Source organism: Lissotriton vulgaris, chromosome 7, assembly GCF_964263255.1.
Source record: "Lissotriton vulgaris chromosome 7, aLisVul1.2, whole genome shotgun sequence".
NCBI classification, from domain to species: Eukaryota; Metazoa; Chordata; class Amphibia; order Caudata; family Salamandridae; genus Lissotriton; species Lissotriton vulgaris.
Genome location: NC_141695.1, coordinates 1436778930 through 1436804623, shown reverse-complemented (window position 1 = coordinate 1436804623; position 25694 = coordinate 1436778930). Strand labels below are relative to the sequence as shown.

At 41.3% G+C, this 25694-nt stretch overlaps 2 protein-coding genes across 2 annotated transcripts in view; both read left to right on the top strand.

Annotated features, from left to right (window-relative positions):
* Positions 1 to 25694, top strand: part of TGM2 (transglutaminase 2) — a 134121-nt gene that overhangs the window by 93930 nt on the left and 14497 nt on the right. Inside the window, exons 6-11 of the mRNA XM_086932240.1 lie at positions 2765 to 2942; positions 14781 to 14916; positions 19260 to 19363; positions 20706 to 20945; positions 21458 to 21730; positions 22958 to 23118. Coding sequence (XP_086788366.1) covers positions 2765 to 2942; positions 14781 to 14916; positions 19260 to 19363; positions 20706 to 20945; positions 21458 to 21730; positions 22958 to 23118 — 1092 coding nt within the window. The remainder of the gene's footprint in view (positions 1 to 2764; positions 2943 to 14780; positions 14917 to 19259; positions 19364 to 20705; positions 20946 to 21457; positions 21731 to 22957; positions 23119 to 25694) is intronic.
* Positions 8672 to 12031, top strand: LOC147705786 (zinc finger MYM-type protein 1-like). The gene is made up of 3 exons (XM_086932239.1): positions 8672 to 8784; positions 9589 to 9700; positions 9823 to 12031. Exon 3 carries the CDS (start codon positions 9846 to 9848, stop codon positions 11955 to 11957), a length of 2112 nt encoding a protein of 703 aa, XP_086788365.1. The 5' UTR covers positions 8672 to 8784; positions 9589 to 9700; positions 9823 to 9845; the 3' UTR covers positions 11958 to 12031.

Here is a 25694-nt window from a genome sequence, read left to right as displayed (position 1 = left end):
CTCCCCCAATATTTTTAACAGAAATTGGTTTTCTTGCTCATACCGATTTTCATTACTGCAGATTATTTTGTTCTAGTAACTATCCTAAAGGTATACTCTATTTCAGTTATTTGCATGACCACAGAGTATGATATAAACTGTTACTACCTGTGATCTTACAGTAAAGGAAAATCAGCAAGTAACCTTCCAAAATATCAAGTTTGGCATCCACATTCTCAATAGAACCCTGACTATAAGTGAAAGTAAAAGCTACATTTCGACTATTTTTGTTTAGCCACCCGAGGAATTCTTCTGCAGTCGTCTTTGGCCTATCTCAAATAAGGACAGACTGCTCCTCCTACCAGTCCATCAAAAGGTTGACATAGCTGGGGGTGAAGCGGGTGCCCATAGGTTAGACTCTTGTTTGCCTGTACAGAGTGTTGTTGAGGCACAATTAGATCACAGTAGAATTATCTGTGCATGAGCATGTAGTTGGATCATCTAGCTCTCAAAAATGTGCCCATGCTAGGAACCATTGGTGTGGCTAAGGCAAGTGAAGAGTGAGTTGCACAATAATATTGAGCAGCAGTAATGATCCCAGAACACCCTCTTATCATTAAGTTACGTTATGGCTTCATGTATTTACATGTCACAAATTATCATAACCACATCCAGAATGTTTGATGATAATTGAATGCTCTTGCTGGGGTAAATTCAAAGCTAACTTCTTTTTTAAAGTGATATGTGGGATTTGGCCTCATATGTTTGTTGAGCCTAGTATCCTGACAAATGTCTAAAATTTCATATGGTATTTGTGATCTGAATTTAGATTTCACATTAAGGCCACTATTACCACCATTTCATATTTAAATAATTTCAATTCATCAAGTAATCCATTGATCCCCTCTGTTATAGCAAAAGAGACTCTTTAAAATCCCCTCATTACAGTGATTGTCTCAATGTCCTAAATCTACAATTGCCTTACGTCCTCAGAACTCCAAACCCATAATCCGATCTTTTACTAGTCATCAACATGTGGAATGTCATCGGTTTAAGTTTCCTTATAAAGTTGAAATACATCTATTCTGGTTTGAACATAATTGGAGTTTCAATTTTCCAAAGAAAAAAAAATAGCAATTTGTAATGTCACTTCTTTATTGTTAAGTGTATGATTAGAGACTTTAATTGCTGTCCTTAGTTTAGTGGATGTTATTTTTAGCTCTTCGTTGACTTCTAATTTTTTCTTTATCTTAGAGTTTAATTGTGTTCCCTGGAGTTATCTTCCACTTCGTTTAGTCCTTTCTTCGTTACTCCACTACCTCTTGTCTGGCCTTTGCATGATATTATCTCTTAATTTCAACATCATAATATGAAATTGTCTAAAAAAAAGTTCCATGATGCTGAACCTCTTTCGATGGTAGTGTATCATTGTCTCCAATAGTGTCTCTGTCTGAGTTTAGGTCAGATTCGGAATCCAGTAACGGGCTGTCATGGACCACTTTATTTTTTGTTGTTGTTTCACTACTGATGTTTCCAAATTGTCAGGGCAAATGTCAGAATTTCATTGTCTACCCTACCTCTTTCACACATATTATTTCTTATTTTTGATCGCTTCAATTTCTTCCAAACACTTTTCCATACCTTGTTTTGCAATTGTCAATCATGGATTAATTGAACCTCATATCTTTCCAATATAGAAAGCAAAGCTTCTGTTCCATTAATATTTCCGTATTATTGAGCCATGCATATTAAGATTTCCATCTTTCTTTTTCAACATCTGGTCGAATTTGCTACCCATTCATCATAGGGGATTCAATTTTCCCATGAAGTATTGGTATGGATTCTAAGACCTCTTTGGGTGCATTCCATTTCAATGTACCTTCTCAACCAGGTGACCTCCCCCAAGGTATTGATTTCCAGTTTAGAATGCTTTTACAATTAATTTTACATTTCTGTAGTTTTTAAACCTGATTGAACAGTGCTCTGTGGTGTTTTGGTTTCCAAATATCCCCACATATGGTAGCAAAAATTGTAGATGCAGCTTCTTTTGACATTCTCCTTCCGCTGCCAATCAAAAAACACACACTTGTAGCACATAGTTGTACGTAAATGAGACGCCCCTCCTACTACATATACAAAAAAGGGTTTGATTCAGACATGCAGCACTTACCAATAGAAGTTGGCCCACAGCTACAGGTCTTCTTGATATAGTTTCAGGCAACATTCAACAAACTGGCGTGCTCTTTCCAATGCCTATATTGGCGTATGCGCTGGATAGAAAGTCAATTGTGTTTCCGAATCTCTCGACTGCTTGCTGCACATCCAAACAGGGTTGGAACGTGATTATTGGCACAAGAACCAAATATTTAATTTTTGGAAAGCTTTTCCATAAAAAAGTGATTTTACACTTCTGTGCTGAATCATAATCCTTTATTAATCAGGCAGTAACTTAATACCAATGCGTTTCAGCCAAGGTGGCCTTGGTCACATTAAATATTTACTCGGAGTATAAAAATTTTTAATTGAAAAAAGATAAATGTGCAAGAAAAAAATTTAGTAAAGGGGCAATTCTGTTTGTAAGCCAATGTTGAAGTGTGATTCTAATATTCTCAAAGCAGTTCATGGAGTCATTAAAATATATTTAAATTCTAGCTTTATTTCTCAATTGATTAGTAAACATGGTATTCAATTGAATACATTTCAATAGATACAACCCAAGTGGATGAATTCATATATACAGAATACACAAATGTTTTCTTATATTTACTGTTGTGCTCTTCCACAGGTAAACTGCAATGATGACAAGGGAGTTCTGCTAGGACGTTGGGACGATAAGTACCAGGACGGCGTCAGTCCAATGTCTTGGATGGGAAGCGTTGATATCCTCAAGAGGTGGCAAAGATTTGGATGCCAGCCAGTTCGATATGGGCAGTGTTGGGTCTTTGCTGCAGTGGCCTGCACAGGTGAGAAGTAGCATATTGCAAAATGATACCCCCTCGCAGAAGTTGATGAAAGTTCCAGATATCTCATAGAGATTAATTGGCCTGTGGCTAAATGGGGACCTCTCGTTGGGCCGGGGATGTACGCCTTGCAGGAGCTGCAAGGACCTGTATTACACCTCTGCAGTCAAGAAGAATATAGCAACAGTAACCCTTCCCTATTTTAAAAGGTTTTCGGTACATTACTAATGAGTACTTTTATGACCCTGATAAAAATTCTCTTATCCAGCACTCTAGAACAACATGCTGCATGCTTGATTCACAGTAGCTTCCCATTCTCCAGGACAGCAGTGAAACCAGTATTTGCTATGCAATGGGTCTTCCATTTACAAGAGTTTAAGCTATTGTAATTTACAATGGCAGTAGCTCAAACTCGTGTAAATGCGAGACCTATTTCACTTCAAAGAAGTGGACGCCATTTTCTGGGGCTGCTTGAAATCGTGCATGGTGAGGTAAGCATGTCATGCCTGTAGTAGGAGAAACCCATTAAAGTAAAGAGTGCTTACATACTAAATAAGACATACCGTGTTGCAACAGAAGTAAAAGGGACAGTCGCCATGGGAAATTACAAATGCAAACAAGGCGGTACCAAGGAGGGACAAACTAGCCTAAAAATGACTTGGACGCCAGCGTTTACGAAGGACGATGGCACAAGCCATTGACAAATATGGGCGTAGAGTGGGCGGGGCTTCAAAGCCATAGTCCAATACTGCATTCCTCGCAGCAGTGCATGCGCTGCCCTGGCTCGACCTGAAAAGGGTTCTGCTTGCCCGCCCAAGGCACCTTCAAGGTCAGTGGCGGTTTTACCATTGGGGCGGTGGGGCGTTGCCCCACTAATAATTATCGGGCAATTTATTCGAGCGGCGCGTTAATAGAACTTTTATAAATTAACGCGCCGCTCGAATAAATTACCCGATAATTATTGCCCTGAGCCTGCGGCCGTGGTTCGTGTCAAGCTGAAGCTTTGATGTGACATGCACTGTCTGACAGTGACACTGGGTGGCGCTGGAGTGCCGGCACAGTGCGCACAGCGCATGTAGTGTTTGCCCGACTGCCTCTGTGCAGCGAGCAAACTAAATGGTTTCAAAAAAGCAAGCACTGCAGAGTACGGGGTGCGCACATGCAACATACCCCAGTGCTTAAAAAAAGAGCGCCGTTTTTTTCGTGCTCAGTCGAATCCTGATGCTGCTCTCTTTAGAGAGCAGTTCTCCTCTAAAGAGAGCAGCGTCAGGATTGGCTGGCTACTACTGTACTGTACTACTGTAGTGTCCTGTAACAGTACAGTAGTACATGTTCACGGTCTAGTGTCTCACCGCGGGGGTGGGAGCATCTAAAGCAATGCCCAATCACTGTAGTGGCTTGGTGTTAAGCCATTCAGTGATTGGGCATTTCTAGTTGCTGGGCAAATCGACCCTACACCTTCCCTTCCTCCTTGTGGTCTCCACTCTCCTCGTGGTCGACTCGTGCGCATGAGGGACAGTCTAGAGGATGTCTGGTCTGAGCTTCACCTAGTCTCGCAGTCGCCGTCGAGCGTGTGGAGTGTCAACTCAGGTCAGTGAAATTCTAATCCTTCCGTTCCGGACCTGTGTGCAAGTATGGACGTGGACCTGAAAAATATTATATAAAAGTTAAACTTTTATATATTTAAGTTGACATCTCATCTACCCACACTATGACGAGCACCTCTCTGGTCTTGGTGACGTGAACCGATCACCTTGAGATGCATCACAGCCAGGCTCATTGTGCCTATTGAGGCCTACAAGGTGTTATGTGTATAAGTCCTTGCTAATATGGCCCTGCGTTTTTATGCAATTGCAAATATTTTCTCAGCCCATTTCCACCCTCGAAACTATTGGAGAGTTACTACTGTTTGTTGAATGTTAAGAGTCCATCCTTATTCAGGATGGGAATGGAGAGGGGGCATCTAAAAAACACGTTGAGTGAGTGGGTGCAGGGGCGTAGGCCGCGTAGCTACCAATTGTGCAGCAGGTTTAGTGGCACTGGGGCCCGGGAATGTGAGGGCCCCCTGATCTCCAAATTAATTATAGCAGTCCTTTCCTACCCAACCAGGGCATTACCCGTAATTGCATTTGGGGATATTGGCGCTCTTACTTCGCCACAGAGGCGGGGCTGGATTGCTCCATAGGCAAAAGAAAGAAAAAAGTGAGCAAGCGCACGTACACGGTTGGGAAGCATTTACACATGTGTAACTGTCACCATGTACATGTCATTGTCGCATGTGCCAACACACTTATGCATGTGAGCAATGCTGGTGCTGGAATTTTTGGAGAATTAAAAAATTTCGTAGATATTCTCCAAACGCAGGTGTGAATTTAAAGCAGTACGTTCAGTTTTGTGTGATTTACTTATTCGTTACAACTGTTTATTATTTAAAAAAAAAAAAGCGGGAGTGATGCATACATTTTAAAAAGACCATTAACACTTTTTTGGGCGTTGTTCCACAAAAACTAACAAAAACGGGTGTTTCAACCAATCGCTGTATTGACTACAAATTTTTGGTTAAATTCTAGAGGCAGTTAATATTCATGCCACAAATTCTCTCAAAGCAGTGGTATTTTCAAGTGAGCTGTCAGAATTAAAACGATTTCAACTGGTTCACACCGTTTCATTATCAGGGACTTGTTCAATTTTAAAGGTGCTTTTATTGAAACGCTCAAATTAAACATTTAACTGACACTGTTCTGCAGGGTTCTTTCCTTTGAAAATAGAGAGCATAAAGTAAACTATACTGTGTCCCACACAAGAGATATTTTTAAAACATAACTCCCAGTGTAAGCTAAAATTGGTACGCGGTTTATTACTACATTTGAGTGTAAGTATTTTAGGAGAATATTTCTGGACCGTTGTGGGTCACGGACAGGTACAAACTGGAGAACTACACAATAACACCGCCTGATTTCTGTCAGTTATGCTTCGCACTACCGGATTTTTTTTGTCTCTGTGGGCAAGGCAGTAATTAGCAGTGCCTCTTTGTATGTATTATTATAAACATCGTCATCGATTTTACCAACACCTTTGTGAGCACGAAGTCTCATTAGCCACATGCTGGCTCGCGCTACCTATATCTCAATGATATTATGCACAACAGCAGGCTTGTGTCAATTGCCAAAGCAAAATAAAGTTCGAAGTGACCTTTGGGGTCCATCTGTGTTTCTGCTTTCTTGCTTCTCAAAGAATTGACTGGGTAGGTGTCCCGCCGCCTCAACCAGCATGCATAAAACATTCACGATCAAACCTGCTTACATTGCTGGAATGTTTTGTGGGCCAGTGTGTGTATTTTAAGTTACCTATTGGATATCTTCCTACGTATTAATGGATTGAACCTTAACTAAAACGATATTATTGACAACTCTTGTGTGTGTCTCACCCCAAATATTTAAACTGTTTATCGAAAGGAACAGCCTCATAGATGCTCTGATTTGCCCACAGCTGTCCCTCCATGGGGACCTTTAACTCTCCAGAGTGTGCAGAAACCTATGATGAATCATCGCACGCCATATTTTTCCTGGAAGCGCACACCTCCGTAGCACGCGCCATTAAGTCTCCCTTGGTGGATGAAAAGGGCTGAGCCCCATCCCCCAGGAGCGCTTAATAATTAGCTTCTAATAGCTTTCTTTATGGCCTTTAAAAACGCTAGACCTGGGGTTAAGCGCTCCTCCCTGCCGACACATGCTGGGGTCCAGAAAGGGCCAACTTAGTCTGGCATTCTTCTGAGGTCAATAACTGTATCATTAAATTAATTAATAGTAAACCCTCAAATAGTAGCACTTGGAAATAGTAAAACGGTCACATTAAGAACTGTATTAAACCATTCTGCTCTAAACTCCTCTGCTGTGCGCCTTGGTTGCTTGCTTTTTCCTGCCTCTCTCTGCCGATTTCATCAGGTTCTGTTATCCAGTAGGTAAGATGTATTAGGATGTGCATCTCAATTATGCTTCTCCTCTAGGCGCTCATTTTAATGGATATTTGCCCCCCCAAGACCTATTGAAACGGAGTCTTCCTGTGCCATACTTTCTCCTTCTGCCCTACCATCACTCCATACCTCCACCACTCCTCCCCTGCGTCCAAATATGGTGTGGTGCCTGGAGGGGCCCAAACCGTGTTCTTCTATACGGGAGTGCTTAATTTATTCATAAATTGAGCGCGAGGACCATCCTTTTCTCAGGAGCCCACTGCTGGCAGGGCCCCATGCCCTACTCACCAACGCAGCCTAGTCCTGATTCCTCTTCACGCCTCTTTCCCCGCCACCCAACTCTTGTCTCTTTATCTCTTTTGCAGATTATGTTTAGTTCCTGATTCCTCCCTTCCTCTGTGTTTTCCCTGTCTTTACCTTCCTGCTTCGTTCTCCCTTTTCTTTCTTTCTCTGTGGGTCAGATTAAGAAGAAGATAAAGAAGTCCTGGTCATCAAAGGTTAGAGAGTCGGTGCCACCAGCTGCTCGCACCGGTACAAGTTAACCCCTGTTGTCACATTACTCTGTTCATGTGCCCGCCGCCATTTTACACCCAAATTCGTGCTTCCCTTGACTTTGCACCTGTCCCGTCCTTGTGTATTGCTTTCTTACTTATGAAAATGGCGAGTCTGTGCTTTCTGAAACTGAATATAACCAGTGTGTCAGGCGCATGTCCTGCACCACAGAGGATAAGTTATAGATGCTCAGATTCTCTGTCTCATTGAGAAAGTGTGGATGGATGAATGCGACTGCAAGGAAAATAAAGAGGGCACGGTTTATTTACAAGTTCAAATTGCACGTGCAAATGTCATTTTTTTCCAAGTGTAGTGCCTCGTTTGTGATCCACACAGTGTACTTTGACGCTTTTAAGTACTCACACATACTTTTTATTTTTATTTGAATAAATCTGTGGCAGGCGGAATAGTCGGCCCATTTCAGGGAGGGAATGCGTTCGAAAGTTTGTTGACTGCCCCAGACGCACTTGTTGGTCGGTGCTGACAAACATTTCAGTGATTTCACGACTTCTTCCCACCCTGGTGAAAAGGAGAATGGAACAAAAGTGATAGGTGTGTAGGTAATGTTTGTGTCCTTGGAGAAATTAACTTCAAAGAGCAAAAGGGCAGTTGCACATATGTGATTATAATTTCACATGCATAAATAAATACACAGTACACTTACTGCATACCCGTGAATAGGAATTTGCAAACATTTCCTTGAGTATGCCTGCAAATGTCACAGCTTTCCAGACGTGCACCTAAATGAAATGTCAAAATATCTGAGATTTACACCAAACCTAAGAGCATTGTGGAAGCTTTTTCATTGTTATATACAAGCCACAGTTGCTGCTTATTTTTCTTTTGCAACTAACAACCATCGACAAAGCCAGTAGTCCTGACTTGTAAGTATGATGTTACTTGTTGTATCATATATCTGGATGCAATGACAAAAACAACAACATACCAGTTTTCAGTCTTCCTTTGAATTTGTATTTCTTGCATATTTTCCATAGTGCATGTATTGTTTCAAAGGTAGATTAATTTTCACTGGAGAAGATTGTACCTCTATAGTTTATAGATCAACCGCTAACTAAGTGCTACAGGGGGGGCTCATTTTGCGTTGCACCACTGTACATGCCTGCCCATATTTTACAGTTTGAATGCTTTTGTTAAAAGTCTGTGTGTTTGGTTGACACAACTACATTTTGTTGTATTTGCTTTTCAGCATTTGGTAAAGCCTCAGGCTGCCGAACTAATTTTTGGGGCAAATCAAGCAAAGAAGAAGAGACGCCAACCTCCTTTTCCGCTACAACACAGCCAACAACCCCAGTGTTTAAGGTAAGGAACCTGCTGCTATATTTTACATTCTAGTAGTCAAGGGCTATGTGAGTTGTGTACATGGTGGGTGGCGTCAAATACCAGTGTTCAGTCTTCTTTTGTATTTCTTTTTCTTGCATATTTTCCATAGTGCATGTATTGTTTCAAAGGTAGATTAATTTTCACTGGAGAAGATTTTACCTCTATAGTTTATAGATCAACCGCTAACTACGTGCTACAGGGGGGGCTCATTTTGCGTTTGTCCTCCTGGTTCCAGTGTCCGTTTTCCTAATGGCATGTCTGCCAGCTTGCCCACGTGAACCTTCTAAAAGTCCACATGGCCTACAAAAGCAATGCTAAGGCAGGCGTAACCACTTTCCAGGAGTGTGATCTGAGTCCCTTAATAATTCAGATGATCGTCGTCTGCATATAGACTACACATAGGAACCAAAAGTGTGCCCCTAGACTGTACTGGTCAATGGAAGGAATTGCATTAGCCCACTTAGTAAAATTCAAGTGTATTGTTATAAGAAGGTGAAACCTGATGTATAACCCAAATGTAATGTGCAGTGTACAGGGTCAAGTCTTTGTGGATCACTTAAGCCAAGGGTCTCCAACTTTTTCTGTAATAAGAGGCACTTATGATCAAAGAAATGCATCGTGATGTGATCACTAAGGGGTGCTTCAGCACATTCTGCAAGGGAAGAGGCTCATTTTGCGTTACACCACTGTACATGCCTGCCCATATTTTACAGTTTGAATGCTTTTGTTAAAAGTCGGTGTGTTTGGTTGACACAACTACATTTTGTTGTATTTGCTTTTCAGCATTTGGTAAAGCCTCCGGCTGCCGAACTAATTTTTGGGCAAATCAAGCAAAGAAGAAGAGACGCCAACCTCCTTTTCTGCTACAACGCAGCCAACAACCCCAGTGTTTAAGGTAAGGAAACTGCTGCTATATTTGACATTCTAGTAGTCCAGGGCTATGTAAGTTGTGTACATGGTGGGTGGCATCTAAATACATGCACCAAACCTCATACGTTGTACTTTGATTATTGACAGGTAACACTAACATTGGCAACACCATGAATACAGTAGAGCATCTACTTGCAAAGCCGTTCCTTGGACTGAAACGTGAAGACAAACTAATTGTAAAACAATTAGGACCTCACCGGCCAACCCTAAACCTACAACAAAGTTCCCTAGACAGAGGGAAGCTTTACACACGTTCTTTCACAAACACCTGGTACACAAAAGTTGATTGGCTTACAGGATGTTCTTCAACAAATACTCTGTTCTGCTTCCCCTGCCTGCTGTTTGGTGGTGAAACTCCTTGGACCAAAAAAGGAGTTAAAGACTTGAAGCATTTGTCAGATAAAGTAAAGAAGCATGCACACACGAAAACACATATGGAAAATCTGACAAGACTGGGAATGTTGGGAGATAAACCGATTGAAGCCCACTTAAGCGAGGCCTACCAAACAAATATACGGAAGCACAATGAAGCAGTTGATAGGAATAGACACGTGCTGTCAAAAATCATTGACTGCATTCGTTTCTGTGGTGATTTTGAACTGGCTTTACGAGGGCATGATGAATCGGAAGGCTCTGCAAATCCTGGTATATTCTTAGGGCTTGTGGACCTAATAGCAAGCATAGACCATGTATTCGAAGCACATCTATCAACTGCTACAGTCTTCAAGGGCACCTCGAAAATCATACAAAATGAACTGCTTGAGTGCATGCTAGAGATTGTAAAAAGCACTATCGTACAACAGCTGAAAAACACAGACTTTGTGGCTATTCAGGCTGATGACACCACTGATGTGGCCACAAATACACAGTCAGTATTGGTCTTTCGGTACCTAGACAGTGACAACAAAGTTGTGGAACGCTTCTATGGATTCACCCATTTAAAAGACGCTTGTGCAGAAAGCATTTCTTCAGTTATTCTACAGGAACTAAACTTCATTTTTCCAGAGCAGACTCAAAAAGAAAAACTGATTGCACAAAGCTATGATGGTGCTGCAGTAATGAGTGGAACCTCCGGTGGAGTACAAAAAAAAATTAAAGATGTCTACCCTAATGCCCATTACGTGCACTGTTATGCCCACCAACTAAATCTGATTATGCAACAATCAGTAGGAAAGATCTCTGAGGCAAAGATATTCTTCCTGGATGTAGGCGGAATGGCAGCATTCTTCTCACGCTCCCCCAAAAGAACGGAGTTACTTCATACCATTGTTAACAGAAGGATTCCAAAGGGAGGCCCAACTCGTTGGAATTTTCACATCCGTACAATCCGCCTAATATACCTATATAGGGTTGATCTTGAGAAATGTTTTGACACCATAGAAGCAAATCAAGACTTTGACTACAAAAGCCGGAATGAGGCCCGTGGCTTTGCTAGAACACTGCAAGACAGGGAGTTTCAGTTTTTGCTGTTTTTGTTTTTTCAAATAATGCTAAAAGTTGAAGCACTGTATGAAACGTTGCAAAAACGTGAAATAGATACTATCCATGTGGAAACATCTATCAACAGCTTTGTCACAAGCATAACGGAAATCAGAGAAGACGTTGACAATTTAGACAGCACACTGCCAAATGATTCTACTTTCTCTAACCGCAGAAAAGACATCAGCAGTCTAGTCCGAATTTCCAAAGAGATATGTGACACTATAATTATGCAGGCAAAGGAACGCTTTTCTTTTAAAAAGCATTTGGTGAGTGCCACATTACTAAAAAGTGATCTGTTTGCTAAACATGATATTTCCTTCCCTGAGCAAGCACTGAATACCGCTGTTGATGCTTACCCTATGCTCAACAAAGAGGATCTGAGAACAGAACTAACTGTACTGTATGGAATGCATGTATACCGGCAGGCCACTAATGCAATTAATTTGCTTGCTTTAATTCTGAACCTTAACATGCAAAACACACTAACAGAAACAGTGACTTTATTAAAAATACTCATCACCACACCGATGACAACAGCAGAGTCGGAACGTTCATTTTCCGCTTTGAACAGAATAAAAACATTCCTAAGAAACACCATGATACAGGACAGGCTGAATGCCTTAGCAATGCTTTCCATCGAGAGTGAGTTAGTTAAACGAATACCAGACTTCAATGGTCAAGTCATTGAGAAGTTTGCTTCCATGAAAAACAGACGTGCGGATTTTCATTACAAAAAGTGAACACTATTTAAATGCTGCTAGTTGGCGTCCTGTTTATTTGTTTGTTATTAAAATACATCTGTGAGGTACTCAGCAATGCATTGTGTTTCAAAGTCTGTTATGAAGCTCTGTGGTTATGATGAAGAAGAATAAGCAGCTACCTATGTTATATGACACCACTTTATTAATGTAATAACTGCACTTTCACAATTGCTTTATTAACCTTCCTGCTTTCACAAATTTGCATGAAAATGCACCATTTGTCCACTCTTTTTTCAAAATTTTCTCGGGGGGAATTCCCCCCGAACCCTCCTTAAGGGGTTCGGGCTCGCTCGCTACGCTCGCTCGCTACGGTGCAGTACGACTTTCATTTTACGCCCCACCACTTTCAAATGTCACCAGCCGCCACTGTTCAAGGTGCTGTTCTCTCAAAAAGTGCATGCCCTTGTGTGCCCACGATGTTCCGCGTCGAATAATGCACTTTCCAGAGGATGGACCAGGCATCTACATATAAATGCCACCAAACGATTTCCTAAAGAAACATCGGTACAGGGCTAAAGAGTATAACTGACGTCCCTTTGGCAAAAAAGTGTTCCATCACAGACCTTTCAATTTTCCCAGGTCCATGTATTAGTAATTCATCCCATCCGGTTTTTTTTCCTTTCAATTCAGGGACTTGTAGTCTCGGTTCATAATCTGATGGACAGACTAAAAGTCTCAGAATAGAAGCTACTGACATATGGAGCTGGGAAGCTTGGGAGCTCTGCTCTTTTGTGTGTGTTTCACATGGTCATGTGAAGGCAGGCACAACATTCAAGAGTCCTTTCTGCCAAAGCAACCTACAGAAAGTTTGAATAATTAAATAGGTCGAGTAGTGTCTATTTTTATATGTTGTGAACTTTATTTCCTGCCTCATTTTCTTATAGTACCTCCTTATTCAGCTTCATTTCCGCATTGGGATCCTACGTGCAGGCTTATGTATTATCTGCATTCTGCATGGCGTTTCATGAAAAAAACAACCTTGTACATCGTATAACGCAACATATTTTGGGTGCATTTATAGATGTCCTTTTTGGGCTAGCTGTTAGCCGTGATACTTATAGTCAATGTTTGAAACTTTCTGTCCATGTGCTCCGTTCTGTCAGTTGTGTAATATTGTCTGTATGGCTTCTGTTTGTTTTTACCAACAAGTATGCCTTTAGCATTTTCTCGTTTTTATAGGAGTGTGTGGTTGCTTGTGTCTTTAAACGACCACTGTGAAATAGGCCGTTGCAATCTCGAATTTTCAATAAAGAATATTTCTATAAAAGTACAGTGAACGATCATCTTGCAAGGTCACTTCCGGTGATGTCACTGGCACAGGCAGTGGTGTGTTTAAAACATATTTGTATAGGATCGAATACCCTAATGTTTTGGTAAAAATGACATGCCTTTTCTTTATTGTGGTATGTTATGTTCTGTTAATAGGAACTTTATAGCGCTCGCTGATTTCTTGGCGCTGGAGGAGATACTTTCCAGAAAGTTACTGGTAGGGCTGGTTCTGGTCTAACTGTAAGCTTGGTTGAAGCTTACAGTAGTGTATGAATTTATTATTTCACAATAGACCAGGCAATATTACTAAAATCGACTTTTATTTTGGTGTTTGCCTCAAGAAATGATAGACTGAGGCAAACCCCCAAACTCCCATTTTAGGGGTTGTTATCAAGTCCTTTTCTCAAAGTAGAGGAAAGTGATTCCCGTACTCCACAGTGATAAACTTGTTTATTGCCAGTGGATGATGTTGTTAATATAGGTTTTGCTTTTAACAAGATCATGTAGTGTCCATCTTTATTTTAAACCATGTTACTTTATTCCAACTTGTTTTTCTAAGGTAAATAGGGGGCTCCTGTGATGAATCTGTGTGTTTTTTTTCCTCATGCCCCTTTCAAACGAGATTTGATGTAGCCCCCCTGGATAATTTGGTGGGCCTGGTGTACAAAGGAATTTTGCAGTTTAAAAACTGATTACGAATAGTTAATTGGAAGGGCCGTATTAAGGGCGCCCTTCCAAATAGTGATTCTTTAAGGGATACATCAATGTTTTGCGATCGTAACCTGGTCACAAAACATTGAAAAGTTACAGACTTCTGAGCTTGGGTGGTAAAAAAATTCGTGAAAGGGGCTGCTTCTTCTTTCTTGGTGCAAAAAAAAGGTTTGATAGTAGGCAGAGGTCCGGGGACCAGTGCAAACTCTCAAACATCTTAAAAAAATTAATATGCCTTTCTTTTGATATGCCGTCTAGTTTCTTATAAGGGAAATCCGGTAAATAAAAAATAAAAATGTGGACCCCAGCAGGCCACCATCCCTGTGATGGCATCTAGTCGTAGTGATTCTAAAATCTCGACCTACCTTATGAATATTGATGAGGTAGATAGGATTGCGAGTCACCATGAATCAGTACTTTTGACCGTACCTATATAACATAGTTTGGTTTGAAAAATACTATTAGATTTGTAAAAATTAAGAGAGAATTTATTACTTCTTTTTGTGAATGGAAATTTCGTACATCATACCCAGTGTTTTCCCTTTTCCCCTTCATTCTCTAATACGTAATAGAGAAAGGGGCCCCACTCCTTAACAGTTTGCTTCATTTTACACTGCAATACGTTAATTTATTGCTAACAACATGATACTTAATCCAAAGAGGTGTTCTGTGCCCCTAATACGTCTACCCAAGTAGCACTGTGTAACCTTAAAAGTATTTGGTTCTTCAGTTCATGAGTTTATAAATAGATGTGTATCTGGAACTATGCGCCGATCTTGACGAATCTCACATGTTGTATCCCTCTTCATGTCTCCTTCGTAGTTTTGAGGTGTCTTGGAATTCCAACTCGAGTTGTGACCAACTATCACTCTGCCCATGATACTAACAGTAACTTGATTATTGAGCAATTCCTGGATGAACATGGGAATACCCAGCGTAAGCACCGGGACATGATCTGGTGAGTACCAATAGACATCCTCCCTGTCTGATCCCTACTGCATTCTTTTGAGCGACTTACCATTTAAATCCAGATTTCATTGTGACTTGGCACCAAGGACCTTCTACGTCTTCAGAACTTTTACTCATTTACTTCCACATTCAGATCTTGCAAATCTCTTCACCTTACATTCCTCATATAAAATTATGTCAGAGCCCCTGCAGAGCATTTACGGAGTAGGTGATCCGTCTTAAGCATTATTTCCATACAAAGACAATAAGTTAGTGGCTGTAGGCGTGAGAGGCATTCATTTATAGGACCTTCAAAGTTAGAGAAAAACAGAGATGGGTACATGTCGCCTTGATCCAATCCAAATAAATGTCACCTTAACCCCTTCAGTGCTGCGCGAATTCCGCTGCGGTGCTGAAGGTTCTAAAGAACCAATAGAACCATGACGGAACGGTTCCGTCATACGCACAGGCCAACCCATGCTCATGACGGAACGTGCTCATGACGGAACCGTTCCGTCATGAGCATGGAAGGGGTTAAGAACTTGGGATTTGTATGCTTACAGTGCAACAGGGTCACAGTGGGGCCAAGCTGAAGATTTTTGATTTGAAGGCCCTGAAACAATCCTCAACTCCAAGGCACTCAGTAGTTGAAGCAACACCCAAAACAACAGAGTCCAACAGATCAATTTCGAAAGACACCAGAGGGTACAAGCCTTCACACTCTGACTCAACTACATAATGGGTTTGAGATCAGAGAAAGGAAAATGACTAGAAAGAGAAGGAATCTTTAACTCCAACATGGAATGGTGGTTCAATGATCAATGACGAGCAACATGCAATCGAAATCTCAATGAAAAATGATGCCTTTTCTTCATAAAAAGAAACCGTTACATGAATGACTTAAGTCGTTTAAGATCCTCATGAAAGCATCACATAGAGAGGAAGTTATATGGCAGGGCCTGGAAAGTGGCTCCTCAGAAGAGGAACGTGACTATTACCATCAAGACCATCACCATCAGGTTACTCATCACTGTAGACTGAAGTGATCTAAAGAGCTGAATACACTTATGGGGTGCAACTTGAGGAAGAGCAAGCTGATGCATGTTTCCTTCTGGAAAAACGTCTTCTATTGCAGAAGAAGAATCCATTCCTTTCCATGCTTCCTGGTATCAATAACCAGAGGAAAGAGGCATTCAAAGAACCAGCATCCTCCAAGGCAGTCACACAAAGTGCAGAAAAGAGGATAAGCTCTTTAGCCAGAACCCTATATACAGATAAAGTAATATGAGGTGATTCCATCATTGCCTCTCTAGCTAAGAAGACGGTAAATACCCCAGCGTCCATGGGCCCTCCACCAAACAAGGAAAGTAAGACAATAAAAGTTGTTGGGGGGGGGGGGGGAATGGAGAAGTCACTAGCCACTCAGCGGCACAAGGAACATTCTGATGGTCTCATAAGTGGATATGGGTACCAACAATGGGAAGAGATCCAAGATCTCATGAACCATCTACCAGAGCAGTACATGAAGAGATCAGAGGCAATAATTCAGGAAGGCAAAGCAATTCCGAGGACGTGCCACAATTCCTTTTTTCCATGCTGCCAACACAACAGGCCGATAGATGTGCACAGGTAGTACCCTAAGATGCCTCACCTGACTTAGCGTCTCAAGCTTTACCCAGAAGTGTAAGCCTCAATTTCTAACATGCCCTGTACAGGAGGGACATCCTACTTGGATCAGCAATGGACAAATCACTGCCAAGGTGATAGGTGTTCTGAATTCGGAAGATCGTTCAAGAGGGGCACTCCACTCTCAAGGAGTCCAAAAGGAACAACATGCTTCCAGCCAATGTTAGCGCCGGGACCTTCTTTTCAGGGAGTGAGGCAGGAGCCCACGATAGCAACACCTCCTGCAGTCAAAAACGAACTTCGATATAGAACAACGGGAAGGAGCCAGGGCACAAGAGGGTGGTCACGCCCAGCAAGTGTCTCTCAAATCAAAGGCCCTGACACTTAACACCACTAAGGAACAGACTGGGAGGCCACGATTGGAGGAGGATCACCTCCAACAAATAAGTTTTATAGAACATAGATATTGTATAGAACTAGAAAAATACCCCAACTAGAGCTTGCAGTGGGAAATAATTTAGACTGCTGCAACAAGAAATTCAGGACCTTCTACTAAAAGGGTCATTACAGGAGGTGCCAAGATAGGAACCGAAAAGGGAGTGTGACTATACACCTGTCAACTATCTGAAATTTGAGCGAAAATATCCTTTTCTGAATAAAATTTCTGTCCAAAAGTGTTTCTTTCCGATTTGTCTTTAAAATAGCCTGTAATTTGGATATCTATCTATGATCACAACAGACTGTTCTGGTGATGAAAATTCAAAAATAAGAGCAAGGTCTGTGCAACTTAAATATACCTGGAGATGGAGAGCGGGGTTATTATGACACCTGAGTAGATGCAGTGGGAGGAACCTGGTTCAGATGTTAGAAGCTATAACTTGCCATTTAAGGAATCACAGCACTCAGTGTCATTCATGTTTTTTTCAGATTTTAAACACAACTAAGCTGAATCCATAAAATGGGAAGTAACTTCCAGCACTGAGATTCCTTGGCCAAGGAGTGCAAAAGTAAAGAACCTGGTATACAATAATAATAATAGTTGTGCACAGAAATAAAATGTATTTCAAAAGAGCTTTCCAAAACTAAACCAACTAAAACAGTGACTGGTATAATAGATATTGGATACTACTATGTAATACAAGAGGCCCTAGGTTGAATGAGATAGATAAGTATGTAAATAACCAGATGCATACTATATACACAAACAATTACTGAGATGTTTTGAAAAATAGATAAACAGCGAAAAAGTGTGGATGAGAGAGGGAAAACACATAGTGAATGATGTAACTATACTTCTACATAAGGGAGATTTGTGGCTTGATGCACAAGGCATGGAGATGTCGGTGTTAATTTGAAGTTTGAAAATGAAGCATGCTGTTACATTGTGGCCCTCAACTTACTCCATTAACAATATCCCAGAACAGAATGTCTGGTAGTGTGTAATCTACATCGGAGAGATTACGCAATTGCTCATTCTATTTAGAAGGACCATGCTAATCGTGTCCTTGTGTCTGCGGGGAAAAAACACTACTTCTTTTTAATTACCCTCACACACCCTAGTGGTGTCATGCTTCATCATCAGGTCACCCCGACCCCTAAAAGTCGGGGTGGGCTCAACCACAGTGTTGGGCAGCTCTTAGAAGAGATGAATGAAGGGGGGCTTAAAGATTAAAAGACCAGTCAGACCCCCGGTTTCCCTTTATTCTTGGGTCTGACTGGGTCACTAAAATTCTAAATAAAACGGGTCTAAATTGGATTTTTATGGTCCTAAGACCCTAGTGTCGACATGTTTCAGTCCAAAAAGGGCTGTGAAGGTCCAGGACTTTCTTAAGGGCTGGAAAAAGGAGGACCCCCTTCTATGTGTGGGGAAGATAAAGGATGGGAAGTCCCTATCCTATCCGTGTAGCGAGGGAAGAGTAGCTTCTCCTCGTGTATGTAACAATTAAAATATGTGTCTCTGCGTTGCGTTGCCAGGCTCCGTCCAAATTATGGGTGCTTCGTGATTCTCACGGACCGAAAAACGCAGTTAAGTGGTCTCGATTAGAGGTCTCACCCAGCTGCATCACCTATTGCGGTTTCGGTCCCCTTTACGGCCCTTTTTGGACTGAAACATGTCGGCACTAGGGTCTTAGGACCATAAAAATCCAATTTAGACCCGTTTTTTTAGAATTTCAGTGACCCAGCCAGACCCAAGAATAAAGGGAAACTGGGGGTCTGACTGGTCTTTTAATCTTTAAGCCCCCCTTCCTTCATCTCCTCTAAGAGCTACCCAACACTGTGGTTGAGCCCACCTCGACTTTTAGGGGTCGGGGTGACCCGATGATGAAGCATGACACCACTAGGGTGTGTGAGGGTAATTAAAAAGAAGTAGTGTTTTTTCCCCGCAGACACAAGGACACGATTAGCATGGTCCTTCTAAATAGAATGAGCAATTGCGTAATCTCTCCGGTGTAGATTACACACTACCAGACATTCTGTTCTGGGATATTGTTAATGGAGTATTTTTTGGTGAAAGATAATTCATATGGAGGATATACTCCAGTTATTTCTCCTCTCCAATCCCCTGGCTACCGGTCTTGTACCAGTAGCCTTCGTGTTAGCGGACCTCAACTTACTTCATGATATTTAGGTAAATGCAAGTTTGATTTCACAGCTTTACATTCTAACTAAGATGGTGGAGGCAACTTTGTCAACTTCTGCGTTTTCCCCCTTGTGCTTGCTTTGCAGGAACTTCCACTGTTGGGTGGAGTCGTGGATGACTCGTCCAGATCTGACGGCGGGATTCGATGGATGGCAAGTGCTGGACCCAACACCTCAAGAGAAAAGCCAAGGTAGGGAAGCCCCAACTGGCTTTGCGCTCTCTACCTACTTGTTGCTTCTCACACAGCTTACAGGGCCATTTGATTCATTTGCATGTAGAGGGGATATCATTTCTACTTCTGAGGCGTCTGAAGGGTAGGTACAAATTAGAATGGTGACAGGAAGCATTTTAACGTTCCTGTCCTGAAACTTTCAATGCAATGTCAAAGCGCAGCTTAAGATCTAGAGCTTTTATTTTCTGTCTTGTATTGTTGTCCACTGTGACCAGCAGTCAGGGATGTCCACCTTTTTCTGAAATGTTTCAATATGACACGAAACAGGACAATTTCCACACAGTTGTTTCCAACACATTTGGCTCAGAATCATTCACCTGGCATCTGTCTGTGGGCAAATATTCTTAGGGCACAATACCCCAAGATGGATGGCAGTACATGGATTGGTCGTTAGCCAGTCTCTACCTGTAAGCTCTCTACTTGTGCATTATCGGCTGTAACAATTTCTGTGGCTGTACATAGTGCCAGTAGGTGTAGGGTTTCGAAGATTTGGACCAGAAGTCATGATTCCTAACTGAGTCTTTACCAAAGACTGTGGTAACATTGAAGCCAGTTATGAGCGAGATTCTTGGATGCTGGTGACTGTCACCTATCAGACATATACCATACTAGCCTTGTTCAGTCTTTACCAGCTGTGACTATACGGCAAGCCTTTCCAGTGACTATTGTCTTGTTAGTAGCTCTAGTATATTTTTACCAAATTAATATTTTTTATTGTTTGCACTCAATTTAATGGGCATACATTGGTTTGTGTGCTGTCACAATCATTTGTGCTTATCAAGGGAGCTGTATTGCAACTCGTATTACCACCCAGGCACATACATTTGATATGGGCTCACTGCATATTTGAGCGTACCTAATAGCGGTATTTAAAAATCTATTTTCTGTGCCTGTAGGAGGCGCTATTGAGAGGTGGGCACAAGACCAGCTTAGAGTATCATCAAAGTTACGAGATTGGCAGCACAGTACCGGGAAAGGACTGTGACTAGAATGATGCAGAGTGGGGCAAGTGAGGTATTACATCCTCTGTCACAGTCTCTGCTGACAAGTTGCAGAAAAAGGATGGTTTTAGTATAGTTATATAGATCTAGAATGTATTGGTACAAACTATGTCCCTCATTTATCATTAGTCTGCTGGGATTCTCAAATAAGAACCATTGGATGCAATTTCATGATCCAGGAGATGTTGGTGTTTAAAAAACTAAAAGAAGAAACAATCCGTTTGGAAAGAGATGAACAAAAATGTATCCCTATTCATAGTGATGGACTGGTCAAATTTCCACATCTGTTTACTCACTAGGTGTGTACTGTTGTGGACCTGCACCCGTGAAGGCTATCAAGGAAGGGGAACTTGCATTGACATACGACGTGCCATTCATCTTTGCGGAGGTCAATGCTGATGTTGTCTACTTCGTAGAGCAGAAGGACGGCTCCACCAAGAAGACCGTGCACACCTCCCAAGTGGGCAAGAACATTAGCACCAAGAGCGTGGGTAGAGATAACAGAGAAGATATCACCCACACCTACAAGTACCCAGAAGGTAGGTGCCTGTCTTCTATGAAGGTTATACAACTATCAAAAGTATCAAAGCAGGAGTAGTTGCATCAATCCACACAACTCTCATATTGAGGGTTAGGGAGTTTAAGCTTAGAACCAACAATCTTGTTTTATTTATATTTCTGTTATCAAAATATACTTGTAAAGGATTGGTATGTTTCTTTAAATCTTTGTACGTAGTGATTAATGTAAAAAACAACAACTATTTTTACCTTAACTGTACTCTTCAAATCAAGAGCAACAGTATTGGGTCAATGACCTACGACAATGTTGATGAATTTGGACTTTCCAAGAACCTTTGGAATTTGTAAATTATCCCATGACTCTTGAGTATGTAAACAGATTGAACTGCTTTGATATGTCGAAGAAAGGTTGGCTACAAGGATATCAAAGGTCTAAATGATGATCAGTGGTAGCGGTGCAATGGTTCGGTGTAATTGTTCGCCAAGTCATCAGCACATCATGGCATTACTGTTTCTGTTCTCTTGGTTTTAGGGTCTGCTGAAGAAAGGCAAGTGTTTGAGAAAGCCAATCACCAGAACAAACTCTCCGAGCCGGAAGAGAATGGCGTGATCATAAGGATCAAAGGATCTGAGAATATGAACAAAGGCTGTGATTTTGACGTCTATGCTGTCATTAGTAACAACACTGCTGTTGAGCGAACGTGCAGGCTGATGTTCGGTGCCCGGATCGCCACCTACAGTGGGGTGCTCGGAAGCGAATGTGGCAAGAAGGACCTTATGAATGTTATTCTTCCAGCTCATGGAGGTAGGAGCCCAGTATGAGGATTGCAGAGTTGTGGTATAATAGATGAGGGAATGGATGGTGCTGTAACCGTCCCAGTCTGTCCAATTAGGAGTCTGTATCAATCATACCTGTAATTCATATGCAAATGCTATTCAAACCATTATATCCAGGATAAACCATTATCTACATAAAGCCACTATCGACATCTATGTGCCTCACACTTGTTTATCCAGATCTTTATAATCGAGCCCACTATTTGTTGCTACATGACTCGCACAAACCACCACATCTCTGTAACTCACGCCTTCTTTGCTCATCCATAGAACTTATCAACACCTACACATGCAATCTACATCTTTGTAATACACTCTCACTGTCCACTTCTCTAAATATTGCTCACACTATCCACACATATCTATATACCTGGGCCTGCTAGGTGAAACATAGAACTCACTTTCATGTTTCATATTCTACAGGATCACAATGGCTATCTCCTCTTCATTACTCACACAATTGAGCCATGAATTTGGCTTTCTATGACACTCACATTCTTACTTAGTGTGCGCATTTCTATATGTATTGACTATTCACTATTGCCATGCTCATATTCTGATTCTACTCCCTTTTGCTCATTACTCCCGTGTTCTGGCTCAGTCAGGTACGCCATCGCTGCCTGATTCCTCTAAATCCTGCGCACTGTCTTGATCTGTGTAAAGCATTATAATCTTCATCCCTGTAGCTCACTCTGTCAACATCCATTTTATTTCCCCTTCGTTAGTTCTGTCCCTCTAACTCTCACTACTATCTCTATTCTCTCAGTCCCATTGACAGGCCCTATCCCTGTCCTAAATGTGTGTCTTTCTCTTTTCCCTTAGTTTCTCTGTCTGTGCACCACTTACTGTGACTCTGTCACTCTCTCCCCATCACTCTAGTGTTCACCGCCTAGACTTCCAGATCTTGCCTAGGTCCAGCATCTCTATTCATCTAACTCCCACTGCAATTGTATCCATGTATTGCTTCCTCACTGTCTCTAGACCTCTCAACTTGCACGCTGTCTCTGACCATCCCTCTTACCCTCTTTGTCCCTGTCCCAGTGACTTTGTGTTCCTGCCTTTCTAACTCTGACTTGCTGGCTTTGTCCTATTATTCTTGCAGTATCTCTTTTCATATCCTACACAATGTTTCTCTTGCCATATTTCTGATTACTGGACATGTCACCAGACCATAATTGAAAGTGTTGTGTTCCAGATAAGACTGTGCCTTTACGCATACTCTATGAGAACTACGGGAGCTGCATAACTGAGGATAACCTAATCAAGGTGGTGGCCCTCCTCTATGAGAATCAGACCAATGACCTGGTTCTGGCCATGAGGGATATCTACGTCAAGAACCCAAGCATCAAAGTCCGGGTAAGAGCTACATGCCAAGATACTATATGCAGTTAATTTATTTAATCTCTCTCGAATAGCTGTGTAGAAAATGAGACTGTCGCATATATATATATATATATATATATATATATATATATATATATATATATATATATATATATATATATATATATATCCAAGCACACATGCATTACATTGTGTGCATACAAATCTCTCACACCAAACCTCACAGTTCTTGGAAATGGCTAAGGTGATTTATTAGAAACCTAACTTAGTGATGGTATCTCCCTATCCACAGTAACAGCCACTTCAGACCATGGTTTTTGGCTACTGTGTCTCTTGAGATACACAGTAACCTGTCATGTTAATGAATTTCATGACAGAGAATAATACAACAGAGGATCTCTCACAATGAAAAAGCAAAATATAGAAGAGTAAGAATAGCAATTATGTTTCCTTTGCAGTCAACAGGAAAATTCCATTGCAGAAAATCGCAAGGTTTGGTTTGGGTAAGAGTAGCCATAAACCAAGGAATTGGGTTTAGGGTTGGAGTTAGATTTTTTTGAGTTTTAACTTCATGGGTTACAGAGGTGGTTATGGTACGGGTTAGAGAATGGCTAAATTTGAGGACTGTAGAACAGGCAAAAAAAAAATATCAATCGTGATATGAGGTAGGGAAAGAAATTTGGTAAGTGTTACAGAAAGGGACAGGAATAGGGATACAAATTATAGCAAGAAGAGTTAGCATCAGTGTGAGTAGAGCAAAAATAATTGATGGAGGAGATGGTCCTTGTAAAATCTTATACACACGACATGGGTAAAAAGTAAGGAGTACAGCGAAAGGGTCCAAAAGGCAAGGAAGAGTGTTAGCAGTTTAATTCTAAACCGCACAGCGATATTCATATTGTTTCATGCTATGAAAAGACTTCTTCTAAGCACCAACTAATTAACCCTCCTGTATCAGAGGCCTTTCAGGTCTTGTCAACATTGCATGCATTATTAGTAGAGACTGAAAACTCTAAACATAAGTGAGAACAAGGATAAACCAACAAGGTCTCACGTAACAAGTAGACATGTTTGCTCTTGCATAAGCCATCAGTCTGATCTTGAAAAAAATCTCTTTCTTTCCTTGGACACTCGCTGCCCAGGGGATAACGTGAAACCCTAACTTTTACAGCATCATGTGTTCACGCCTTTCAACTTTTTTACCAGTTGATAACACGGCTTGAAATCACTCTATGGTATTCAGTACAACGGAAGCACATCTACTCACACAAGGCCATGCTTCGGTCATGTTATCAAGACTGTATATGAAAAATTTAAAAGGGTCAAACAGGTAGATTAGAAATTCATCAATAAAAAAATCGATTAGAAGCTACTTTTATCAACAGAGGGTGGTAAATAAAGGTCAAATGGAACTGCGGTGTGAGAAAACAACTTCGATCACTTTAGTTAGGTTTTAAATAACGCTAGGAATTGCAGAGTAGAAGAAGCATTGGCAAAGCCAACACATCTCGCCTATAAGATCCATTGGCTTTGGCAGCATTTTGTAGCCATGCTTTACAATAGCATGGATGCTTTGCAGGGTGGCGTAAACTAATTTTACAAAGTGCTATGACCTAGCCAAGGCTAATGCACGTTCTTTTTAAAGTGTATCAGCGGTAGATGCATCATACTCCCTTTTTTAATCATTATTTTTAGCCATGCTGCAGAGCAGCACCACCACTATACATCATGGTTTCAAATAAATGTGAAAGTCGGCGCTGCTTAAGTTGTACAGCATGAACAAAAGGCAGTGCAGAGCCAGCAACCTCAAAGCTGAGACCTATTTGTTTTCCCAAAGCTTGTTTGGTCACATCACAATACCCCCATAATAATTCAGTAGTTAATCTCCCAATGCGTGGAAAAGAAAAAAGTGACATTTGGAGAAACAATCCTATCTCATAAAGAAAGCAATTGTGCCAATGTCCATGTCTTAGTGAAAATACATTTGGAAGCAGATATAACATCTGTCACAATAAACGCAGATAACTTCTGTTGTCACAATGAACATTCATTTCAAAGGAGAAAAGGGCTTCTTTGAAGTGCATGTGGCATAATAAAACAGTTACAAATCGCAAGAGCCTGAACAAGGAGGACAGAGAAGAAGAAAAAGAAAAGTGGTGCCTCAATCACAGTCCGCTCAGCGGAAGGACAGCAGTCAAACTGAAACTATCCATACTTGGTCCGTGCACCAGCCGAAAGAAGAGGAAGTGAGGCCACCATGTGCTGGCCAATTAGAAGGCAGCAAATAAGAGTGACAATAAAGCCAATGAATATTAAGCAGTGGGCAGTATGCAAGCCTCTGTTGTATTCAATGTCCCACAAGCGAGAGCACATGCAGCACGTGCGTTGTCGCAAGTGAGCTCTACTAGTCCGATATCATTGTCTCGTACATATGATTTTGGAAGCATTCTTATATGAACATCTAAATAGCTCTTTTTTTTTTTTACTTTGGCTCAATTTTTATCAATTGAAAAAAAATATTGGAGGGCTTCCAAGCATCTAACAATTCCAATCCTAGCTATTCCTGCAGCAAAACAAACATCAGCTGC

Excerpts from the sequence above, each read along its gene's own strand:
- LOC147705786 (XM_086932239.1), top strand. The coding sequence starts at position 9,846 with ATGAATACAGTAGAGCATCTACTTGCAAAGCCGTTCCTTGGACTGAAA.